Below are 24,511 nucleotides of genomic sequence, written 5' to 3'. Positions count from 1 at the left end.
TCCAGCCATGTTGTGGCATTATTGATTAGGACATCCAAATTTCATGTATCTCAAGAAATTATTTCCCTCATTATTCAATAAGACGGTTGTTCTTTATCAATGTGAGATTTGTCAACTTTCTAAGCATACTCGTGCTACATATCCTACTCGTTCTTACAAATCCTCACATCCTTTTTCTATGATACATAGTGATATTTGGGGGCCATCTAGGGTCCACAATATCACCGGTGCTAAGTGGTTTGTCACATTCATCGATGACCACACTAGACTCACTTGGGTGTTCCTAATGAAAGAGAAATTAGAGCTTGGAAATATTTTTGAACACCTCCACAGCATGATCATAAATCAGTTTCAAACCAAGATTCAAGTGTTCAAAACTGACAATGGGCGGGAGTATTTCCATTCCAATCTTAATGCCTACCTATCCAAGCATGGTATTGTTCACCAAACTTCGTGTGTTGACACTCCACAACAAAATGGAGTTGCCGAAAGGAAAAATAGACACCTTTTAGAAGTCACCAAATCTCTTATGTTGACATCCAACATCCCTAAACATCTTTGGGGTGAAGCAGTCCTCACTGCCACCTACCTTATAAACCAGATGCCTTCCCATGTATTGAACTTCAAAACCCCATCTCAAACTCTTCTTAAAACCTACCCTCACACCAAATTACTCTCATCCATTCCCTTGAAAGTATTTGGGTGCACTGCATTTATTCATAATACTCAGCCACAGCGCAACAAACTCGATCCAAAATCTATTAAGTGTGTCTTTCTTGGCTATTCATCTCATCAAAGGGGTTACAAATGCTATTCTCCAGCCACCAGAAAATTTTACAACACTATGGATATTACCTTCTTCGAAAATCAGCCTTTTTACATCAAAACTGATATTCAGGGGGAGCATCACCTTCATGAGGAATATCAGTTTCTAGATCTTCAACCTACCTCTATAACCCCTCTGCTTCAGCCTTCCAATGATCATAAGGAGCTGATTGTGTATTCAAGGCATCAGAAAACTCAAGGGAAAATAGAGAACTGCAACATTCCTACCACTGACCAAGAATCAACTCTAAATTCTGAACCTCCTGAAGTTGATACAGGTAATATACTTTATGTTCCTACTCCTGAAGCTAACATTGAAACCCAAGTACAGGAGATCTCAGCTGATTTAAACATGCCCATAGCCCTGTGAAAAGGAGTCAGATCCTCTACCCGACATCCAATAGCGAAATTTGTCTCATATGACAAATTATCGCCCAGTTTTCATGCATTTTCTACCCAATTGGACAATGTAATTAGCTGAAATTGGAAGATGGCAGTGATGGATGAAATTACAGCTCTTGAAAAGAATGGCACCTGGGTGATAACTGATCTTCCCAAAGGTAAACAACCAGTTGGTTGCAAGTGGATTTTTACAGTTAAATATAATGCTAATGGAAGTTTAAACCGATTTAAGGCCCGACTAGTTGCCAAAGGATTCACCCAATCTTATGGAATAGACTACGAGGAGACATTTGCTCCAGTGGCCAAATTAAATTCAGTTCGAGTCCTACTTACCTTAGCAGCAAACTTGGATTGGCCACTTCACCAACTTGACATCAAGAATGCCTTTTTAAAAGGTGACTTGGAAGAAAACGTGTATGTGAAAATACCTCCAGGATTTGATAACCAAGGTAAGGATGGGAAAGTATGCAAACTTAGAAAATCATTATACGGGCTTAAGCAATCTCCAAGATCATGGTTTGACCGGCTCACTAGAGTTCTAAAAAGGTATGAATTCCTCCAATGCCAATCTGATCGTACCTTATTTGTGAAATTTTCAAAGGAAGAAAAAAGAGCTATTATTATTGTGTATGTGGATGATATAATCATCACAGGAGATTACAATGAAGAAATTGGTAATGCAAAGAGACTGTTAGCAAAGGAATTTGAAGTAAAAGACTTGGGATTCCTAAAGTACTTTCTTGGGATGGAAATAGCTCAATCAAAAAGGGGAATTTCTGTTATCCAAAGGAAATACGTATTAGACTTATTAAAGGAGACAGGTATGATTTGGTGCAAATCAGTTGAAACTCCAATGGATGCAGCCTACAAGTTTGATGAAATTCAAGGAGATAGTTTAACAGACAAGATGAGATACCAACAGCTTGTGGGAAAACTCATCTACCTCTCACATACCTGACCTGACATCGAATTTGCAGTGGGCATGGTAAGTCGAAGCATGAATAATCCAACAAAAGTGAAAGTGAAGCAAGATCGCTACGGGGCAAACAGCGTAGTTCAAAATTTTTGAACTTACCCCGATCCCGGCGATTGGATCAACGTCGAAATTAAATCATTCACAAACAAATAAATAAATCTAACCTTTAGATTATCGAGTTGTTCACAGATTCGAGCCGTCCAAGCGTCCAGCCTCTAACTCGTGATACGCGGCACGCGTCCGTTGGCAAGGAGAGCAGAATAGGAGTGCTAGCTCCTTCTCCTTTACGCGGCTTGTGTATGGACGATAAAAGAACGCCCTCATTTCGTATTGATGCCAAAAGAAACGAAGAAGAGTGAATGGCAATGTGTTTTTCAACTCTTGAAAAATGACACCAAAAATCACTTAAAATTTTGGGCAACCCATAAAGAGATATTTATAGTGAAATATCCTAGGGTTTCTAAAACCCTAATGGATTGGGCTAGCCCATTAATTCTAATTTAATTAGAATATTAAGTGGCCTTATTCTAGTCCAACTAGAAATATAATTAAAGGGCCCAATCCTTTTATAGGTTAAATAAAATATTATGGCTCAAATCTAATTCAAGCCCAAATATATTTTATTTAATATTTGGCCCAAATCTAATTTGGTCCAAATATAATATTTAATATTTGGTCCAAATATAATATTTAATATTTGGTCCAAATATAATATTTAATATTTGGTCCAAATCTAATTTAGTCCAAATATAATATTTATTTTAATATTTGGCCCAAATCCAATTTAGTCCAAATATTTAATTTAATATTTGGCCCAAATCTAATTTAGTCCAAATATTAACTTAAGCCCAAATATATTTTATTTCCTATTTGCCACTCCAACAAATAGAAAATTATTAAATTAGAAACTCCTTCCTAATTTAATCAATTGTCATTTTGGGAAACTCTTTCCATTATGACGACCCCTCGCCATATCGACGTCATTACGTCTATTTGTTCTTTTTCCGTGAGAACCTACGACGGCACAACTTCTTGCCGAAGTGTCCCACTTAACCATACGTCCACTCTCCTGGTTTAAGCCAGGGACCGTGCCTATTGCGTATGACTCATTAGGCTTCCGAATATGTTGGCAATGTATCGGTACGAACACATAAGACAAGATTGGCCTCTAACAAGGCATCATGCCTACCCAATTATTCAGAAGGATTCATAATCCGCAAATAACCTTTCACGAGCATGGTTACCGTGTAATACGATCCTCTCGTCAATGTATCTTATGTGATCTCAAGTATGGCGATGTGTTGCTTCATAACGATCACATGAGTTTTCTTCGGTCTTCCAGATATCTTCACTTAATTAGAAAGTAAATCAATAACTCTTTATTGATTTCTTTCACCATGGCCATGGATTTAAAGTGAATATCCACCGAAGGCGCCTTAGATACATCATCCTCTATCAAGGGATAGACGAGTCCCATCTTGGTTATACACCCATCTCCATAAGCCTCACGATATACCCAACGATCGCCCACGTGCAGCCTTTGTTTAGGCCCATCGAAACGATGTCAAAGCATACCGGTCTTCTTATGAGATGACCGTGACAACCTCAGATCCAAGGATTAGTTACACCCATCTCATATGAGAATTCCATCAACATATAACCAAAATGGATTCTCATGGCGAGTCATGTCCAGTGACACGTTCTCCAACATTAGTCACCTATGTACTTGTCTAGGCATCCCCATGCCTATGGGTGTGAGACCCCCATTGCTATCACATAGCAAAAACATAGCACATACAAGTCTTACCGCAATTGTCAATATCCATTCTTGACATTGCTACGACTTGGGACGTTTAATGATGTCTAGAAACTGTAATGCATCATCTCACATCTTTATAGATTATTCACAGTATAGATCATATGAACTTCTATCTAGTTTCATTCGGTTATTACAATAATAACAAGAAACTAATAGAATGACTTCTTGTGAATTTGAACAACTCCTTATTCAAATAATAAACATGATTACAATTGTCAGTGTACAACATGCCCAATCTGATTGGGTCTAGAGCACCTACACTAACAAAAAGTGCATCTTAAGGCTGTTCATCGAATTCTTTAGTATCTAAAAAGAAATCCAGGAGAGGGACTATACTTCAAGAAAACAGAAAATAGAGGAATAGATGTGTTCACTGATGCAGACTGGGCTGGTTCCATAAGTGACCATCGATCTACAACAGGCTATTGTTCCTATGTTTGGGGAAACCTTGTTACATGGAGAACCAAAAAACAGTCAATGGTTGCAAGAAATAGTGCTGAAGCAGAATATCGGGCCATGTCTCATGGAATATGTGAAGGAATATGGCTTATGAGGTTGCTAAGGGAGCTAAAAATGCAACTCAATATATCTATGAGATTATTATGTGATAACAAGGCCACAATAAGTATTGCAAAAAATCCAATCCATCATGATCAAACCAAGTACATAGAATTGGATCGACACTTCATTAAAGAAAAGGTGGAAGCAGGTATAGTGAACTTGACTTATATTCCAACTGTGTCTCAGACTGCGGATATTCTAACAAAAGCACTGCCGAGACAGACCTTTGAGAAACTGAAATCCAAGCTGGGTATGCTTGATATACACAGCCCAGCTTGAGGGGGAGTGTAGAATTTCAGCTATGCATCAATGTCCTACATGCTTTCTAACTGCTAGTGCCATGAATGAAGAATGGGCTGCTTAGGCTTATCATCTTATCTGGAAGAAGAGCTTATCATCTTTGGAGTTATCTTATTTATTTGTTCATGTATTTTGTTTATCTTATGAATTAATCTAGTGTATACTCTAGTCATAAAAATTAGGAGTCCTCATCCTAATATCTAGAAGCTAAAGACTAGGAGATTTTTTAGGAAATCTTAGCGAAAGTTTATGAATGTATTGTAATCTATTCTCTCGGATTGAAGTAAGAAAAAGAAGGAACAAGAAGTTCTAGTTTCTTCATGATGGCTTAGCTTATAAATTCCATGGAGCCTAGCATAGGCAAAACCTATTTGTTCTGCAAAATGGAGAGAGATATATGGGAAGCTGCTCAAGAGGTCTACTCAAATGTAGAAAACACCTCTCAGTGTTTTGAAGTCAAGTCCAAAATTCCAAATACCCATCAAGGCTCTATGACTATAACTTAATATTACAATACACTCATGGAACTTTGGTAGGAGATGGATCTGTTTTATGAAATTGATTGGAGTTGCCAACTCTATGCGGGAAAATACAAGAAGTTATTGGAAAAAGAATGGGTCTTTGATTTCCTTTAAGGACTCGATGCAGATTTAGATGAAGTACAAGGACGTTTACTCGGATCCAAGCCCTTTCCATCCATCCAAGAGGAATTTGCAGAAGTTTGGAGGGAGGAGAGTAGAAAGAGAGTTATGCGCAACCCTGTAACTTGGAACAAATCACCCAAAATTCTACTCTAGTCGTGAATAAACATGAGAAAGGATCAGTAATATAAAATCATGAACAACAACAACTAAAAGGAAAGCCATGGTGTGATCACTACAACAAACCTTGGCACACCCGAGAGACATGCTAAGAGATCCATGGGAAGCCTTTCGATTGGAAGCCTAAGAAACAGAGAGGGCATCACCATGTAGAGCGGAATCAAACTTGGGGCAAACTGCCATTCTCAATTTTTCAGCCAAGTAGATTGAATTTTTGCAAAACTTGTTGAACCAAACAAGTCTCTTCCCTCAATTTGATCCTACGTCCTCACAAATTCGACAGCAATTGTGACACAATGAGGTAACGTAAGTCATTCACTGCTCTCAAAATCTTTATCAAACCGATGTTGGATAGTTGATACAGGGGTCGCAGATCATATGACCGGATCCTCGGATATGTTTGAGGCCTATGAGAAAAATAGCCGTGAAATTCATGTGTGGGTGGCTGATGGGAAGATCTCGCCAACAGTAGCACAGGGGACAGTTCGTGTATCAAATCTAGTGTTGAAATCTATGTTATATATGCCAAAGCTTACATACAATTTATTATCTATTAGTATGCTAACAAAAGATATGAACTGCATAGTGATGTTTTTTTACGTCTCATTGTGAATTTCAGGACAAGTCTTTAGAGAAGATGATTGGCAGTGCTGAGGAGGATGATGGTTTCTACTACCTCTCAATAACCAATACTTCCTCTAGATGTCAGTTACCACATAATTTGTCCTTATCAATAGTGTCTAGTTCTAATGTCATGTTATGGCACAAACGTCTAGGCCATCCAAGCTTTTTCTTATTTAAAGGCATTGTATCCCCATTTGTTTATCAATAAAAAGAATGTTTCCTTCCATTGCCAAGAATGTGTTCTTGGAAAACAATGCCAAAGTACTTATATTTCCCACTCATACAAACCTTCAAAAGCTTTCAATCTAGTTCATAGTGACATCTGGGGACCAACAAGGATCCCAACTCTGATTGGAACCCGATGGTTCATTACATTCATAGATGATCATTCTAGAGTTTGTTGGGTGTATCTTACCAAAGACAAGTCTAACGCTTGTGCTGTATTCCTACGATTCCATATGTTTGTTCAAAGCATTTTCCAAACACCTATCCAAATTCTACGAATAGATAATGGGAGAGTAGTTTTCACACTCAATATCTCTCCACCAATGGCACTCACCATCAAAGTTCATGTGTCTATATGCCTCAACAAAATTGGAGTGGCTAAAAGAAAAAATCGCCACCTATTGAAAGTCGCTCGTTCCATGATGTTTACTAGATCAGTCTAACATTCCTACTGGGGAGAAGCTATCCTAACTACATCTTAACTCATAAACCATCTCCCTTCCAAGACACTTAAATTCCAAACTCCTTTGAGCATTCTCCTTGATGACTTCCTAAACACAAAAATCCTCAATTCATTACCACCAAAGGTTTTTGAATGTACCGGTTATGTTCATAACACTCAAACAAATCCAAGCAAACTTGAGCCCAAAGCTCTGAAGTGTATGTTTGTTGGTTATTCACCTACTCAAAAAGGGTATAAATGCTATAGTCCAAGCACCCAAAAGTTTTTTATTTCCCATGATGTAACCCTCTTTGAGAATCAGTCATTATACCCCACTTCTAATTTCCAAGGGGAGAAATCACAAGAAGATAGGTTTTGGGATCCATCCATCTCTCCTCTAGTTCCCATCGAAAGTTTCCCAGTTCCTCAAACCAACCCTAATTCGACACTTGAAGTAGCTAATCCAAGGGAAGACCCGATTATAGACAAACCAACCTTGGTTTAATCTCGAAGACCAAGAGCTCCTCAACAAGGCCAATCTTGGATCCGGGGAGGTTCCTAGTATTGATGAGAGAGGAATTGATGATTTGGACTTGCCTATTGTTCTTCGAAAAAGGTAAGATCATGTACAAAATATCCTATTTCTAACTACTTGGCTTACTCAAAATTGTCTTCACAGCTTACTGCATTCACCACTAAGGTTGATCGTGTTAAGATACCAAACAATATCTATTAAGCACTCAAAGAACCACAGTGGAAAGAGACAGTTTTGGAATAAATGAGAGCATTACGCATGAATGGCACTTGGGAAGTTGTAGACCTGCTAGAGAACCAGAAAGTTGTTGGGAGTAAATGGGTATTCATAGTGAAGTATAAAGCAGATGAAAACATTGAAAGGTATAAGGCACGACTGATTGCTCAAGGCTTCACTCAAACCTATGGGAATGACTATGAGGAAACATTTGCATCGGTTGCAAAGCTAAACACAATTTGAGTTATTCTATCTTTGGTAGCCAACCTAGATTGCGAACTCCATCAGCTTGATATAAAGAACGCATTCCTAAATGATGACTTAGAGGAGGAAGTATACATGAGAATCCCTCCTATATTCAAATCTAGAGAAGAGAAAAGGAAAGTATGTAAATTAAAAAAAAAAAAAAAATCTCTATATAATCTCAAGTATTCACCCTGAGCTTGTTTTAAAAAATTTAGTACAACACTCTTTCGACTCAGATACAAGGAAAAAGATCCATACTGATCGTGTATGTAGATGACATCATCATCGCCGGTAATGATACATGCCAACTTCGGAAGCTCAAGCAACAGTTGAAAACAGAATTTGAGGTTAAAGATCTGGGGAAATTGAGATATTTTCTCAATATGGAAATTGCGAGAAACAAGGATGGTATCTTCATCTCTCAACGAAAATACACTATTGACTTGCTAAGAGAAACTAGGAAATTAGGTTGTAAACCAGTTGGGACTCCTCTACAACAAGGCTGGAAGTGGAAGCTAGATGGAAATGATCCTCTTGTAGACAAGCGAAGGTACTAGTGGCTAGTTGGAAGACTCATCTATCCATCTTTCACAAGGCCATACATTGCCTTTGCAGTAAGTAGTGTTAGCCAGTTTATGCATTCCCCCACTCAACATCATCTAAATGCCATGGGACATATCCTCAAATATCTCAAGGAAACTCCAAGTATAGGACTGATGTTTCGAAAACATGAAAAGAGGAATATTGAAGCCTTTGCAGATGCAGATTTGGTTGGTAATGTGGAAGATAGTAGGTCAACTTCGGGGTTTTGCAGAAAGTTTTGAGGGAATTTAGTCACATGGAGAAGTAAGAAACAAACGGTGGTGGCTAGGAGTAGTGTTGAAGCAGAATTTAGAGCCATTGCACAAGGCATATGTGAAGTTATTTGGCTAGAGAGACTAATGGATGATCTGTGAATATCTATTGCAGCCCTTACAAAGCTCTACAATGATAGCAAGTCTGTTATAAGCATTGTAAATAATCTGGTGTAACATAATCTAATGAAACATGTTAGAATCGACAAGAGCTTCATCAAACATAAGCTTGAGAAGGTGGGATTGAATTGTGTCACATTTGTGCTCAAATGCAGGAAGCAAATATTCTCACAAAGATACTACCCAAGCCTAACTTTGAATCTATTCTTGGCAAGTTGAGAATGATGAACATCTATTCCTCAACTTGAGGGGGAGTGTTGGAGGTTTACGATTTTCCTATCTATATTTATCTCTTTATTTTTCTGTATTTTTTTGTATTTCCTATAATTTCGGGGGCTAAGATTAGGTTTGTTAGAAGAGAAGATAAGAAGATGAGAAGATAGGTCTAGGTTTGTTAAAGGAGAAGATAAGAAGATAAGAATCTCCTTGATTATAGGAAATGAGATAAGAATCTCCTTGATTATAGATGATAGTTTTTCTTTGAATTTTTAGAAGATAGTTGTCAAACCTGTATATATACATGTAATTAGCTCAATGTGTCAAAGGTAGCCGAAAAATCCAATATCTTACTCATTGTAGGTTTACAAAAATATATACAAACTGATCTCCCATAATTGGAAGTTTCCTAAACTGAATTAGGAAATATTCACAACCTGGAATACAACTAGAAATACAGTCAAGATAGGATTCCCTAGGAAAAAGATTTAGAATGAAAATACACAAAAATAGATCCTGTATATCAATCTCCGAATATGTATAGGAATCTTGGTATCTTCTTACACTCCCCTTCAAGATTGTGAGTAAATATCTTGCATTCCAATCTTACTTAATAGTCTTTGACACATAGGACCAGGTAATCCTTTTGTAAGAATATCTGCAAGTTGATCACCAATAGGTATAAATGGGGTGCAAATCATTCCACTACCTAGCTTCTCTTTTATGAAATGCCTATCCACTTCAACATGTTTTGTTCGATCATGTTGAACTAGATTATGAGCAATGCTAATAATATATTTATTGTCACAATAAAGTCTCATAGGTGTTGTCCACATGACTTTTAGGTCTTCCAGGAGTATTTTAATCCTAAGTAATTCACAAATTCCCAGTAGTAGCATAGACCTGAACTCTGCTTTGGCACTTGACTGGGATACAACATTTTGTTTCTTACTTCTTCAAGTCACAAGATTACCTCCTAGGAATGTGCAATACCTTGATGTAGACCTTCTAGCAATAACTGACTCTGCATAGTCAGCATCTGTATAGGCTTCAAGAGACAGCTCATCCCCTTTTCTAAATAATATACGCTTACCAGGTGTTCCCTTTAAATAATGCAAGATCGTGTACGCTGCTTTTAAGTGAGTTTCCTTTAGATTATACATGAACTGATTGGCCACACTCACTGCATAAGCAATGTTTGGCCATGTATGTGATAGGTAAATGAGTCTTCCAACTAGCCTCTGATAGGGCCCTTTATCCACTACACCATCTTTTGAGACTTCTCCTAGCCAATGATTAAGTTCAATAGGTGTGTCAATAGTCCTACTTCCCAACATACCAATCTCAGTCAACAAGTTAAATATGTATTTTTATTGAGATATAAAGATTCTCTACTTAGAATGAGCCACCTCAATACCCAAAAAATACTCTAATCTAGCTAGCTCCTTAATCTCAAATTCCTTGACCAAGCATCCTCTTAAAAATTCCATTCATTCCATATCATTAGCAGTTACTATTATATCATCCACATACACAAGTAATGCAGTCACCCCCCCTGTGGCCGAGTGGTGTATAAACAAGGTATGATCACCTTGACTTTGTTTGTATTCCATACCAAGCATGACTTTGGTGATCTGTCCAAACCATGCTATTGGTAATTGTTTCAAGCCATATAGAGCCTTTTTCAGCCTGCATACCACATTTTCCTCTGTCTTTGGTCCAAACCCGAGTGGTGCTTCCATATAGGTCTCCTCCTCTAAGTCCCCATGTAAGAAAGCATTCTTGACATCAAACTGTTGCAATTTCCAACCTAGGTTAACAGCCAGCGACAATAGCACCTTCACTGTATTCAGTTTTGCTTCAAGGCATAAGTCTCAAGATAATCCACCCCGTATGTCTAAGTATATCCCTTAGCAACGAACCTTGCTTTATACCTTTCTAAGGACTCATTTGATCTATATTTCATAGTGAACACCTATTTACATCCTATTGGATTCTTTCCCTTTGGTAGCTTGACCAAATCTCCCAAGTTTGATTTTTCTCCAATGCTACCATCTCTACTTCCATAACACTCTTCCAATTCTCATTGCCTATTGCTTCAGAAAAGGTCTTTGGTATAGGAATTGTGTGTAAGCTGGCGAGAAAAGCTCTGTGATTGGGGTGATTGGGAGACAAATTTGAATAGGTCATGAACAAATGTAGAGGGTGTTTGGTACAAGTCCTTGTTCCTTCCTAACGGCAATGGAAAGATCAAGGTCATTGAGATCAGGCTGATTGCAGTCACCTGAGCCAAGATTAGTTACAGGTTTAATGGTCGATTCAGGTTTGAGAGTAGAAATACTAGGTTTAGGACTTGGTTCAGATGTAGCCTACATAGGTGGAGGAACTAGTGCTTTTCCCATTGAATATACTTGTCGTGGACAAGAGGAAGTTGGAAGTTTCTCCCCTTGTATCATGCCCTATGAGTCCTTTGAGGTAGAAACCATAAGAGGCAAATAAGAAGAAGGAAAAGCCAGAATAAACATATCCTTATCCTTGTCTTCCAAGAAGGCAGTCTCCCCCTAAAGATAAGGACGATCAAAGTAGGAAGTATCTTCCATAAAGCTAACATCAGCTGAGACAAAAAAACTTCTTGGTAGGAGGATGATAACACTAATAGCCCTTTTGAGTGGAAGAATAGGAACAAAGATACATTTGGAGTGGAAGAATAGGAACAAAGATACATTTGAGGGCACGAGGATGAAGTTTGCTTCTATTAGGAGTGGGAATATAGACAAAAGATAGGCAAGCAGACACTTTGGGAGTTAGACCATTAGAAACATTGAACCCGAGAAAGACCTTTGTGAGGAGTTGAATTGGACTATGGGAATCAAGACTCCTAGAGGGTAGCATGTTAATAAGGTATGTGGCTATCAAGATTGCTTCTCTCCAATACTGTTTTGGAACATTGTTTTGGAAGAGAAGAGCTATTGTAACAGCTAGAAGATGATCATTCTTCCTCTTAACCACCCCATTTTGTTGAGAAGTATGAACACAAGAAGATTCATGGATTACGCCTATTTTTTTAAAGGAGAAGGATAAAGACTGATTAAAATAGTCTTTAGCATTGTCAGATCTAAACCTTTTTATTTCCTCACCAAATTGAGATTTTAATCATGTTATAGAAAATTAGAAAGATAGTACATACTTCAAATTTAGTTTTTAGGATCATGCTACTTGTACATCAAGGGCTACACGCATGCCCGCAAATGACCAAAATACCACTCGTGCCTCACTGCCTTGTCTCACCATGAGGTGCGAGAGGTATTTTAGTCATTTACATACGTGTATGTAGCCCTTGGTGTACAAGAAGCATTTTCCTAGTTTTTAACAAGTATAACCAAACCACATGAGTGCAATCATCAACAAATTAGACAAACCATTGAGCCCCTGAAATGTTAGGAATAGTGGAGGGACCCCATATATCACTGTGAATTAGTGTAAATGGAAGAGAACTTATGTTATTAAAGGGAGGAAATGAGACTCTCTTGTGTTTTGTAAGTTCACACACATCACAATGAAAACCCTCAACATCTAATTCCCTGAATAATAAAGGAAACAACAATTTAAGGATCCTAAAAGAGAGATGACCAAGACGAAAGTGATGAAGGAACTACTTATCTTTATTAGACTTAACTAGAAATGATAACGGGGAAGTTCTCCTTTTATGAACCTATCCACTCAAATCTTTAAGGTAGTAAAGTCCATTGTGACATTCCAAGGGTATTTTTGGTTTTCTGTAATTTTGGATTTCTATTTTTAATTTTCAATTCTGTTAGGTTGGTTGTCTTGTAGCTAGAGGTTGTTAGGATATATTCCTTTTTGTCCTTTTCCCTTTTGTCCTATAGCCTTGTCTTGTTGCAGCTGTGACTTCTATATATAGAAGCCACAACCTACGTTAGAGGATAACATGGAATTAATGAAATACTGAATTTCTCTCTTATCTTGTCACGACCTGATTTCTAATAGGTCCTGACCGGCACTAATCCCTAGGCCCAACTGCCCCACCATGGATTAGTAAGCCTCTTCTCTAGCTTGATTTGCTATAAGCATTAATAATATTAACAAAATACAGAGACAAGAATTAAATTACTATATCAACTTCCCACAAAAATCTCGATATCTCATGTACAGCAGTTACAAGAAATTATCTTGCTATCATAAATACATATGCAGTCCCATATCACGGGCTTTTGGCACAAATGAGTACCACAAAAATAAAGTACAAAGAGTAGACTCAACAAAAGTGTGCGTCTCCACAGAGCATCCTATGTCAAATCAGGAATCAAAAAAGGTTTGACATCATACCAGAAGATCTGCTAAACCAGTATTCAAAAGAAGGATCTCCTGAAAATATTTTTTTTAAAAAATGTGAGTTTTGTGGACTCACGAGTATAAGGTATGCCATGCCCACTAGAAGAGTATGAAACAATAATGCTAGAGAGCACATCATGGATATAATGACATAATAGTAAGATAAACAACAAGTATATGTAGCATAAGTTTACATAATTTAAAGTTCAAAAGAAAAAAAACATAGTTTAGGAAAAGTAGGTGCCTAGAGACAACCCTCATAAGTTGCTCACCTAACCACATAAGTCTCCTATACTTTTTATATGTGATGCATGCACTGATTCTGAGGACCCACTAGTAAAAACTAGCCTAACGCCTATACACACAAGTACATATACTAGCACATACATCATCATCACACTATATCATCATAATAGCCCATGTGATAGCAATGTTAAAACATACTATCCGTGTCTCTCATGGCCTTGGCATGCCAAGCCTCACAGTACCATGATCTTTTCCTGTTGTGAGTCACCACAGAATCTACTAGTTAGTCCTCTAATAATAATGCAAATGAAACCCTACTTAATGCACAAGTCATAACCATTTATCATTTCATGTGGTGCCTAAAATACACCATATCATTCAATATTTCACATTCTCAAGATAAAAAATCAGTTAGGGTATCACTTATAATCTTTATGCTCATGTCTCTCCCAGTAGGATGAAAATATTTTATGCATTTTAGAAACACTTAAAAGTTTTTTTTTTTTTTTATGATCCGCATATAAAAATCATATACAAATTATACATGAAACAGTGTATACGTGCACAATATAAGGTAAACATAATATATCCTGTTTACTCGTCTGGGAAGGAATGACTCAAGTCCGAGTCTGAGGAGAAGATCGAGCGAAATCCTGAGAATCCAAACCTTCTCAAGCTTATCAGCTACCTTGACATTCGCGCCTTACCTCGAGATAAGTGCATCGTCTCAATTTGCGTGCCAACCTTAAAATTCGCACAAGTCACTTCAACTTAAGCGTCAAAACACCCTAATCATCATATTTATTTAAATAAACATTAAAACATATTTTTCCATAATTTCTTGCATTTTCTTTATTTTTCTCTCTATTTCTTTCTATTTTTTCTCAATAAATCCAAACTAAATATTTCTCAATTATTTTCTCAAATATTTCACTATAACAATTCATACAATAACATTCCTGAATTTTTTAAATTTTCTAAGAAATTTTACTCACCTTGGCCTAGCCTCTCAACCTTCCTCGATATGCGTGCTCTAACCTAGAAAAGCGTGCTCAATCAATTTCCTAGCTCTGGGCATGCTCCTTAAGCCTCAAATTAATTCCTAGAATTTTCTGGCATTTTTCGGAAACATTTTTCCTATTTTTCTCTTTTTTTCCATAATTTTTCTTTTTCATTTTTTTTTCTTTTCTTCTTTTCTACTTTCTTCTTCTTCCTTTTTCTTTTTTTTCTTCTTCTTCTTCTTCATCTCCGCCGGCCACCGCCTAGGCCTTCCCCGGCTGCCATAGGCCTCCCCCGTGCACCGTCGCAACTCCGCCACCTCCCCTGCTCGTCGACCAGCCCACTAACGAGTGCCATGGCCGCTGACCAGCTGCTGCAAGTTCGCGGCTATGGTCGCCGCTTGCTGCGCAGCCAACTCCGACCGCCTTCGATGCTCATCACGACCACCACCGACTGTCCCTAGCTGCTACCGTCGTGGCCCAGCCATCATCGCCCTTGTTCGCTTGCTGCCACGCCGCCATGGCCACCTCCAGCTTGCGATTGCGGCCCATTTTAGCCACTTTCACAACTGTCTTCGACCATCTCCGCCAATCTCTCTCTCTCTTTCTCGATCTACTCTCAGCCAAGCTCAACCCTCTTTCTCAATCTCCATTTTCAAATCCCATTTCTGAAGAAAAAATTTTAGGGCAACAGGTCACGGGTATACATATATATATGTGTGTGTGTATAAATTACACATTTACCCTCATCAATTCTCCTTAATTACACTTAGGGATTTTGATAATTGCACTAGGAATTTTGATAATAGCTCTTGGACCCTCCAAGGCCTTAAAACAATTACCCTCAAGCCACACAATATCTTGATTTATCAAAATTAATAACTGGCATTTACTCGATAAATACCGATTTCGTCCATTCGCCCTCACAGGACCTTTGTTTCATCTCGAAACTACCACAGGGTTGATCATTATGAAAAACCGAAGCCCCCTCAGGGTTCCGTTGACTTCCCGAAAATCCCCTACAACCATTTGGTTTTTCAACCTAAATCATAGTTGTACCAAAAACTGTCTTGATTCTAATTTTTTTTAATATTATAAATCCTATCTCGGAACGCTCACTGAAACCATATTATTTTCCTTAGACATTTACACTCTAGGACATTCCCTGTAGTCAATTTGGTACTGATAACTATAAGAAATTGTACTTAGGTCCCTAATCTTTTGATAATTTTACCTATGACCCACGTTAAAATTACTCTTGCGCCCTTTTGAAAATCTAGAATATTACATATCTCTTCTATTTGTGTTCTCCTTTTTCCCTTTTGTTCGCATCTTCTTCTTGTTGCTGTCTCTTTTAACATTTCTGTATCTCTTATCTAATTTCTTCCTCAAATTTTCTCTTAAATTCTAAATCCCTTTTCACACCCTAGTTCAATTCTGAAGGTGTGACATCCATCTCTCTCCCTAGCATGCCTAATCATCCTCCTAGTGTCTTGTTCCTAAAATTCACAAAAAGATTAATAAAAGGCGACACTACAATTAGCATCTATAGTAAGCTTCTAGATGGACACAAGGTTAGTGAAAAGTTTAGGCACATGAATGATATTTTTAAGGGTGAGATGACTGTTTATAAGGACATATCCTTGGCCAGCCACAGATGTTAATGATCCATCTACTATGGTTATTTTCCTTATGCTAGGACATGGTGTATAGAATATAAATTCTAGAGAAGAACATGTCATGTGATCTATGGCTCTAGAGTCAAGGATCCAAGTGTTTGGGAGAGTTATATCCGAAGCATGAAAGACAAGAGAAGAGGAAGATATACCTATGAAAGCTAGAGAGCAAGTACCTATCCTAGGTTTCTTCTCCAATGATCCCAACAGACTCCTTACTTTCTCAATCTCTTCCCGATTGAGCTCCATTATGTCTGCCTAATCTTAAACTTTCCCCTTCCAACACCTATCTACGATATGCCGAGGCTTCTTGCAATAGTTACACCATAGGGAGTCTCTATTGATCATTTTTGAGGAATCTAATGTCTTCCTTTCTTCTCTAGGTTGTTTGTCCAACCTAGACCCCTTTAAAGTGACCAATGCTGAACTATTTGTAGGAGAGATATCAAGCATCACTCCCCTCCATCCTTTTTCTACACAAACAATTGAGATTGTCTAATTGAGAGAAGTTAGATCTTCCTTTCTAAGGATCTAAACTCTCATTGTATCAAACTCTAAATCTAGACCAACAAGAAAATCATAAATCCTTTCTTTTTCAACAAACTGTTTTTGTATAGCTACATCTTCACTGCATTTCATCTGAATGCATTGATAGTGATCCAACTCTTGCCACAAAATTTGCAAGAGATTAACATACTCGGTGATTGACCGAGATCCTTGTTTAGTGGCTGTCACTTTTGTCTTGATCTCATAGATCTGAGTAGCATCATGGACTTTAAAATACGAGCTTCACAGCATCCTAAATCTCCTTAGCAGTGCTTAGGAACATAATAATGTCATTGATCTCGAGCAGCATGGAATTCCAAAGCCAAGACATGAGCAACGAATCCTCTTCATCCCACGTTGCATACATGGGATCATCCTTCTTAGGCCTGGTTCCAAATAGGTGACTCAGTTTCCCTTTGCTCTTCAAAAACATCTGAATTAACTGGGATCACTTCAAGTAGTTCCTTCCATTCAATTTGTAGGTTGCCTAAATGTTCTGCAGCTCCCCACCTGAGGTCATGCCATTACTTCCAGCAAAAGATACTTCTGTTATACCATTGGAGTCCGTGGAGTCTGTCACGATTGTAGGGTTTAGGAAGCTATGTAAGTAGATTGAATATCAATGTAGGCGGTCCGTCAACAAAAGCCACGAAAAACAGTGTCCATCCCCATAGATATGAACCTAGGGCTCTGATACCATGTCAAAGGTAGTTGAAAAATACAATATCTTACTCATTGTAGGTTTACAAGAATATATACAAACTGATCTCCCATAATTGGAAGTTTCCTAAACTGAATTAGGAAATATTCACAACCTAAAATACAATTGGAAATACAGTCAAGATAGGATCCCCTAGGAAAAAGATTTTGAATGAAAATATAGAAACATAGATTATGTATATCAATCTCCGAATATGTATAGGAATCTCGCTATCTTCTAACACAATGGAAAGAGCAAGAGAGAAGAATTTATTTTCTAATACCTTTTGTTTCAACTTTTTACCCCCCAAAAAAAAATTGATTTCCTATTTAGATTAACCCTCTACATGTTGTGTCTTCTATGTTTTCTATCCGATGCCATGTAATCTTTTGCTGTGAAAAAAATGCAGCTACCATAGACACATGCACACAAAATGCTGCTCTGCCAAAAGAAGTACCTTGACTTCTTCAATTATTACATTTCTGGAAGCAAAATGGACTGCAGAGTTATGAAAACCAGCATGCTGTTGTATTTTGAGAGGAGAAAGTTCTATAATATTTTATTCACAATAAGGTATATATATATATATACCAATATTACAAGGTACAACCATGGGACAGCATACCTTCCTAATATATATGTACAACACTATCTAACATATATAATATATATATATATATACAACATTAGTTCTAACACATGCAAATAAGTTCACATGGTTAGTGACCAAAGACATTGAACATGTAAAAAATGATAAAGAGTAAGCGAGCCACTAATATTGATTTTGCAAATCTACAGTTAAGCGTGTAGCTGGAGTATGGGATGAACCTGTGGATCATTGACTTCATGATGAATTGGAGATGCCGTGTGAAAAACACATTCACATCCTTCAATTGCACGATCAAAAGATCTTTCCTCCAATAAGTTCGCCTTGAAAAGATGTAGTCTTTCCTTGGCTCCATCAAGTGCAAGCAAATTTCCTGTCTTCTGTAGATTATCTACAGGATACAAAAACCAAATTGTATTGAAGTCGATGAATGCATAGGGGAACAGAAAGTATTAGGCATACATATACATACATACATGTATAATATATATATATATATATTAAATTGCTGGTCTAAACATTCAGAATGTATGACATAGTAGATACCAACCAAACAAAAGGCAGGTCAACCAAGTAAATTGGTTTGCTTGCTCATGTCAAGGATAAAGTACTGGTGGATCCAGCAATATAGAAAAAGGAGATTTATGATAAACAAGAAAAAAATCAGTTGAGATGGTTGGGCATGTACAATGTAAGCCAATAAGCATCATGGCTAAGAGAAGCAGCAAAATCTTAATTTATGGTAATGGTAGAGGATATAGGAGGCCAAAAATGGGTTACATTAAGATAATAAAGAAAGACTGGACATATTCTGATGTAACCAAGTCCATAGACTTTTTTCATAAATACAATGTATATAACACAAAACAAAACAACTTAAAGGGACAAACCTTATACAGATCTATATATGAAACTACTCGTCCTTGAACAACCATGAAATTGACCCAAATTAGTTGGGGGAAAGGCTTATTGACTTGAGTCTAGATATATGATAAATTCCACAATGAAGAAACAAAACTGTGAAAGGAAAATCAGGATGTGGTTCTGTTCCAAACCAATAAACATCTACATATAGGGTGTGGCTCCATATCAAACCTTATCATGGCTTGAATGCATCGCAGTGTGCTAAATGTGCAGATAAAATAGTAAACTCTAAGATCAAAACCAGACCAAAAGGTTATTGCAGTTGTCTGGGAGGGGAACTGCTACAGCAATGTTGATCGGAGAAAAAATTCAAAAACAAACATAACTGTGGATATTATCTCTTCTAGCTATGGGTCCACATGAAACATGCACCTCATCAGGCAATATGGGCAGGCAGTCCCAGAACTGTGATACACATAAGTCTTGCTTACATAACAGAACAGAAGTGTTAGTTGCCCTTGAATTTTAAAAAATTTAGGGTAAATTTCAAACACCACCCTGAGGTTTGGCCAAAATATACTGACCACCCTTGTGTTTTCCAAAATATCATTAACCTCCCTTGAGGTTAATCACCATGCAACACATACCCCCTGCAGTCAAATAATAGTGATTAAATTTTTTGTTTAAATGCCCTCCCCTCTCTGTATTCTCTCTCTCTTCTAAAATTAAAAAAATAGGAAAATAACATGGTGGGTTCTAGCTAGAACCCACTGGCGTGGGCTCTTGTCTGGGTTCCTCCATTGAGGATTTTCAGATGACGAGAGAGACAGATATATATATATATATATAGAGAGAGAGAGAGAGAGAGAAAGAGAAAGAGACATGTGTGTGTAGAGAGAGAGAGCTACATGATAGGGTTTCTTCCCCATTGCTGGTGACGAGATAGAGAGAAAGAGAGGGAGGAGAGAGAGAGAGAGAGAGATTGATCTTAAAGACAGGTGCAAAATAGTCATTTGATTTGATCTATTAACTACAAGGGAGGAATATGTTATTTCCTAAATCACAGGGCTGGTTGGAACATTTTAGCCAAATCACATAAGTGGTGTGTGAAATTTACACAAAAATTTGCTCAAGGCCAAAGGGTAGGGGTGAGCATTGAGTTAGTTCAGTTTCTGAACTGATCGAGCTTCAAAAATCAAACAAACTAAACTTCACTTGCTAACCGAACTAAATCGACCAAGTTTCCTATCAACCGAATAAACCAAACCGACCAAAGAAAACTTCAATTTGGTCAATTAAACGAACAAACCAAATGTTAAAAATGATGCATATTTTGTTTTTTAACTTGATCAAGCTAGATGAAAACCTATTTAGTCGATAACAGTTCAAAATATTAACAATTCTAGGCAATAAAGAAAGTACCAAACAAAATATATTACAACATTCAACACAAAACTAAGTTAAAAAGGGCAATGCTTTCTCATATTTCAGTTGGTTCGGTTCTTTTATCAAACTAACCAAACTGAACCGAACTACCCAAAGAAAATAACCGAACTGACAATTTAGGTTAGTTCTACAAAAGGGTGAACCTAAATGTTTTAAAAACGCTAAAAGAACTTAATTATACGTTATTATAAAGACAAAATACACTCTTATCGAGCAATAGTTTAAGCTTAGAATTTTCTTTGTTGGATCAACCCAACAGAGTTTAATCATCCATGCAGATTTGGGTCTTGCAGACCTTCTCAAGATGATCATACTTAACACATACTGATCATTAACTTTGTTTTTCTATGTTTGAAAATAGAAGGAAAAGTAGGCGATAAAATTGCCTCCTAGTTTGGCTTGAAAGTGGAAAGAAAAGGGCAGATAATAATAGGAGGAAAACAAGAGACCATGGGCCCATGGCATGTTGAACTAACCGTCTCTTCAGATTTCAAAACCAGTAACTGTCAGAATAAGATGGCCAAAATTAACATTTATAATTACAGGCCGCCAACTTGCTGTTTAACTTGTGTAAGATAAATGGAAGAGTGAAACAAGGGAAAAAGCCCCTTGATAAAATTAAAATAGGGAGAAACTTCCCCTCTTTTTCACCTATGATAGTATGAGAAATTAAACAAAGAACACACTTTCACTTGCTAACAAAGGTTCAACTTCAATTAGATTGAGGGCTTAGATTGTTTTCCAATTCGGTCAGAACAGTGAGATGTCATAAAGAGGAATGGACTCGATTACTGGAACTGATCAAAATAGGCGTGAAGGGGAGAGAATTTAGAATTGACCGGGATCACGGACAGTGGCGTTGACGGAGTAACCACGGCGGAGCAAGAGCTTCACCAGCCACGATGCTATGTAGCCCGACGCCCCTGTCACGCACACCACTTTCCCTGCTCCGCTGCTCATTCTCTCTCTCTCTCTCTCTCCAGGGCTGCGTTGAATCTCAACTTTGTCTCATTTGCTCATCATCCCCATTACTAGTCGTTTGTACTACTTGGAAACAAATTCATATTTGACCTGTTATTGTAATCGTAATATAATCTGGAATTAAATTTGTATAATTGAATATTTATTTAATACAAATCTACAATAGGTTGGATTGTTCAAATATAATAATAATAAAATTTATACTAGGAAATTTGTCTCTAAACTCTAATAATTCTAGAAAAAAAATTAACTAAATGATACAAATATTTCCTGTACAAATTAAATTTTCAGATTGAATTGTAAAGCTCTTTACCAGAGGTGAATTATGCTACCTATGAGAATGAGCTCTCCTCTGCTTACAGTTGAGCTAATGGAGAAGTGATAAGTATCCCTAATTTCTTGCAATTGGCATTCATCCAATTGATCATAATCTTTCACACAAATTTTTTAGAAGATCACAGAGGTATCTTTTGCACGTCATTTCTATAATGTTGAATTCTTGATTTTGATGCTTAATACAAAACATATGTTTAAAATTGGAAATAGATTTGTTGTTGTTGGAATACAATAATTAAAATTTATTTGTTGTGAGCAAACTCAATGAGTAGTCGAAAGAACACAAGGCACCCTTTAAGCTTTTCGCCCTGACCGCAAGACCCGAGAGGAGAGGAGGTCGTTTGGGCTTGACTAGGTCCACTAGCCTAAAAGATGCTTGATCTACTGGCTAGGAGAGCTATGGAGCTAGAGGAACCAGAGTTGCTAAGAGGCGGCAAGAGATCCTTCGTCTTTCTAGTAGATCTGCAAGATAGAAAGTAATTAGAGGCACGTGAGGATTTGTCTCATGCGAGCCCTCCAATACTTAAATCATATAAGGTCGTCATGTAGCGAAAGATACAGAAATAAGATGCAAACATGTCATGCAAGAAAGATGTGAGAAGAAATGTGTTACTCTAAGGTTGCTGCTTGACCTAGGCATGTGTTTGCTTATTTGGACTTGTCCATGAAACTGAAGAGTTTGGAGTTATTTATAAGTAGCGTAGAGGAACAGAGACACATGACATGCTCGTATGAAGGTGTGGTGCACCTTCCCAAGAAGGGGTGGTGTGTTTCCCTCGTTCGCAATGTTGTCCTAGGGTTGAGCTTAAAAGGGCCTTTGAGAGAACCCCTCTCGCCATGCGTGCGTGCGTGCGTTGGAAGAAAATAGGCTTGGAACATGCGAGCCACATTATAGTGGGGCCATGCAAGGTAATGCAAGTGGGGGACATATATCCTTGGATTCCTCCTAGTAGTAAAGCTTGACTAAAAGGAACCATGCAAATCTGGGAAGCTGGTCTTGGATGAATGATGGGTGATCAAGGTCTTTCCTAAGAGAGATAAGCACTAACCCTGAGAAGGTCTTTCACAAAAGGATCACTTCCTTCAGGATGACAAATATGCATTGGCTACTTCGAGAGGACTCTCCTAGAGGGCTATGCTACAACAATGGATCCCCACTCTTTATTCAGATTGAAAGTCATAGAGAAGAGTAGATGAAAAAAAATGGGAGTCATTTCAAATGAGGCAGGGCTTACTTCATGCCCACTCCCTAACCAGGAAAGAAAATGGGCCCTTATTTGAGATAGAGGGCGCAAGGTAGTTGTTCGGGAGAGAGAAAAGGCAGGGAGCTTTTTAACACGAAAGGGAACTAAAAGAGACACACACAATGATAACGCACTAGTTTGGTTTTCAAATGTAGGGGTCTATAAATAGCTAGTAGTCCCCGACGATCCCCATTATCCCTTTGTTTTGATAGAGATTTTAGCACATAAAACTAGTCCTAAAGAACCTCGCTTCTTTATCAAAGAGAGCTCAAATCTTTTTCCCAGAGCAATCATCACCCAGTGCAATTTTTTGGAAAGGAGTTTATTTGTCGAATAATGCACTGTTCTTTTGGAATGGATCGCTTGAAGAAGGCTATGAAAGAACAAAATGCAAAAAGACATGCTGACACAGGCTGGGAGCACAAGTAGTGAGCAAAAGCTACTAGAGTGAAGGTTCTAGGAACCTTCCTCAAAACAAAAGACTGAGACAAAAGGCTAACTCCTTGCTCCAATCGGTGTCAATCCCTTTACCAATAATACCACAACTAACAAAAAATCCCCATGAGTCGGGGAGAGAGTTGTCGAAGTCTTTGCTTGGCATTACTACCTTTATGGAGCAACTAGAGACAAAAATAGCAAAATCATTGATATAGCCAGGCATGAGGATTTTGGACAAGCGTTGACGTTTGCAAATAATGAAGGGTCATCTACTGCAATTTAAACTCCATTATAGGAAGGCACTAGAGTTAGAAAATCCCTAATAACTATAAATTTTACCAGAGTTCCCTTCCACATAAGGGGAGATGACTTTACCTAGTGAACATCGTCTTTATGGGGAAAAAAAAAAATTGCTCTTACCTTAGAGTCCTGGATACGAATTCGATAACGAACCTAAGGGTGGGGGCAGGGTTGTTTTACTTGACCATCTTCCCCCAAGATAAGTCAAGGTTCCTTTAAGCAGGTTCCTAAGGACATCGATCTAGTGGAACGTCTGCTGATAGAGGTAAGAGCTTTACGCTTCTTGGCTTTGCTTTTAAAACTTATTTTGGCATGATTTCTTATTTCTTCAAGGGATTTAGGCCATGGTTTTAGAAAACGCAATGAATCGTGTGTTAGTGTTAGTACACTAATGCTAGATTTAGATGACATCTAGCAATTGTAATTTAGGACTAATGGTGTAATTCTTGTAAATATAATAAAATATGTTTTTTTTTATATTTTAAGGTCTTATCTTCATTCATAGCTCTCCAATTAATATATATGAATGAGCCATTGGATTTCTTGATGAAAGACTTATTCTTAAGTGTTAAGAACATGTGACAAAGACTTTTG

At 37.7% G+C, this 24,511-nt stretch overlaps 1 protein-coding gene across 1 annotated transcript in view; it reads right to left on the bottom strand.

Moving 5' to 3' along the window:
- The window catches only part of LOC127786614 (phenylacetaldehyde reductase-like), an 81,087-nt gene extending 59,443 nt beyond the window's left edge, over positions 1 to 21,644 (bottom strand). Inside the window, exons 1-2 of the mRNA XM_052314118.1 lie at positions 21,458 to 21,644; positions 18,530 to 18,699 (exon numbers count right to left, since the gene is read on the bottom strand). Of these exons, the coding sequence (XP_052170078.1) occupies positions 18,530 to 18,699; positions 21,458 to 21,578 (291 nt within the window). The 5' untranslated portion in view covers positions 21,579 to 21,644. The remainder of the gene's footprint in view (positions 1 to 18,529; positions 18,700 to 21,457) is intronic.
- Positions 21,645 to 24,511: the final 2,867 nt, after the last annotated feature.

Source organism: Diospyros lotus, chromosome 12, assembly GCF_014633365.1.
Source record: "Diospyros lotus cultivar Yz01 chromosome 12, ASM1463336v1, whole genome shotgun sequence".
Lineage (NCBI taxonomy): Eukaryota > Viridiplantae > Streptophyta > Magnoliopsida > Ericales > Ebenaceae > Diospyros > Diospyros lotus.
Note: the sequence above shows the minus strand (reverse complement) of the source record. Positions and strands in the feature narration are given on the sequence as shown.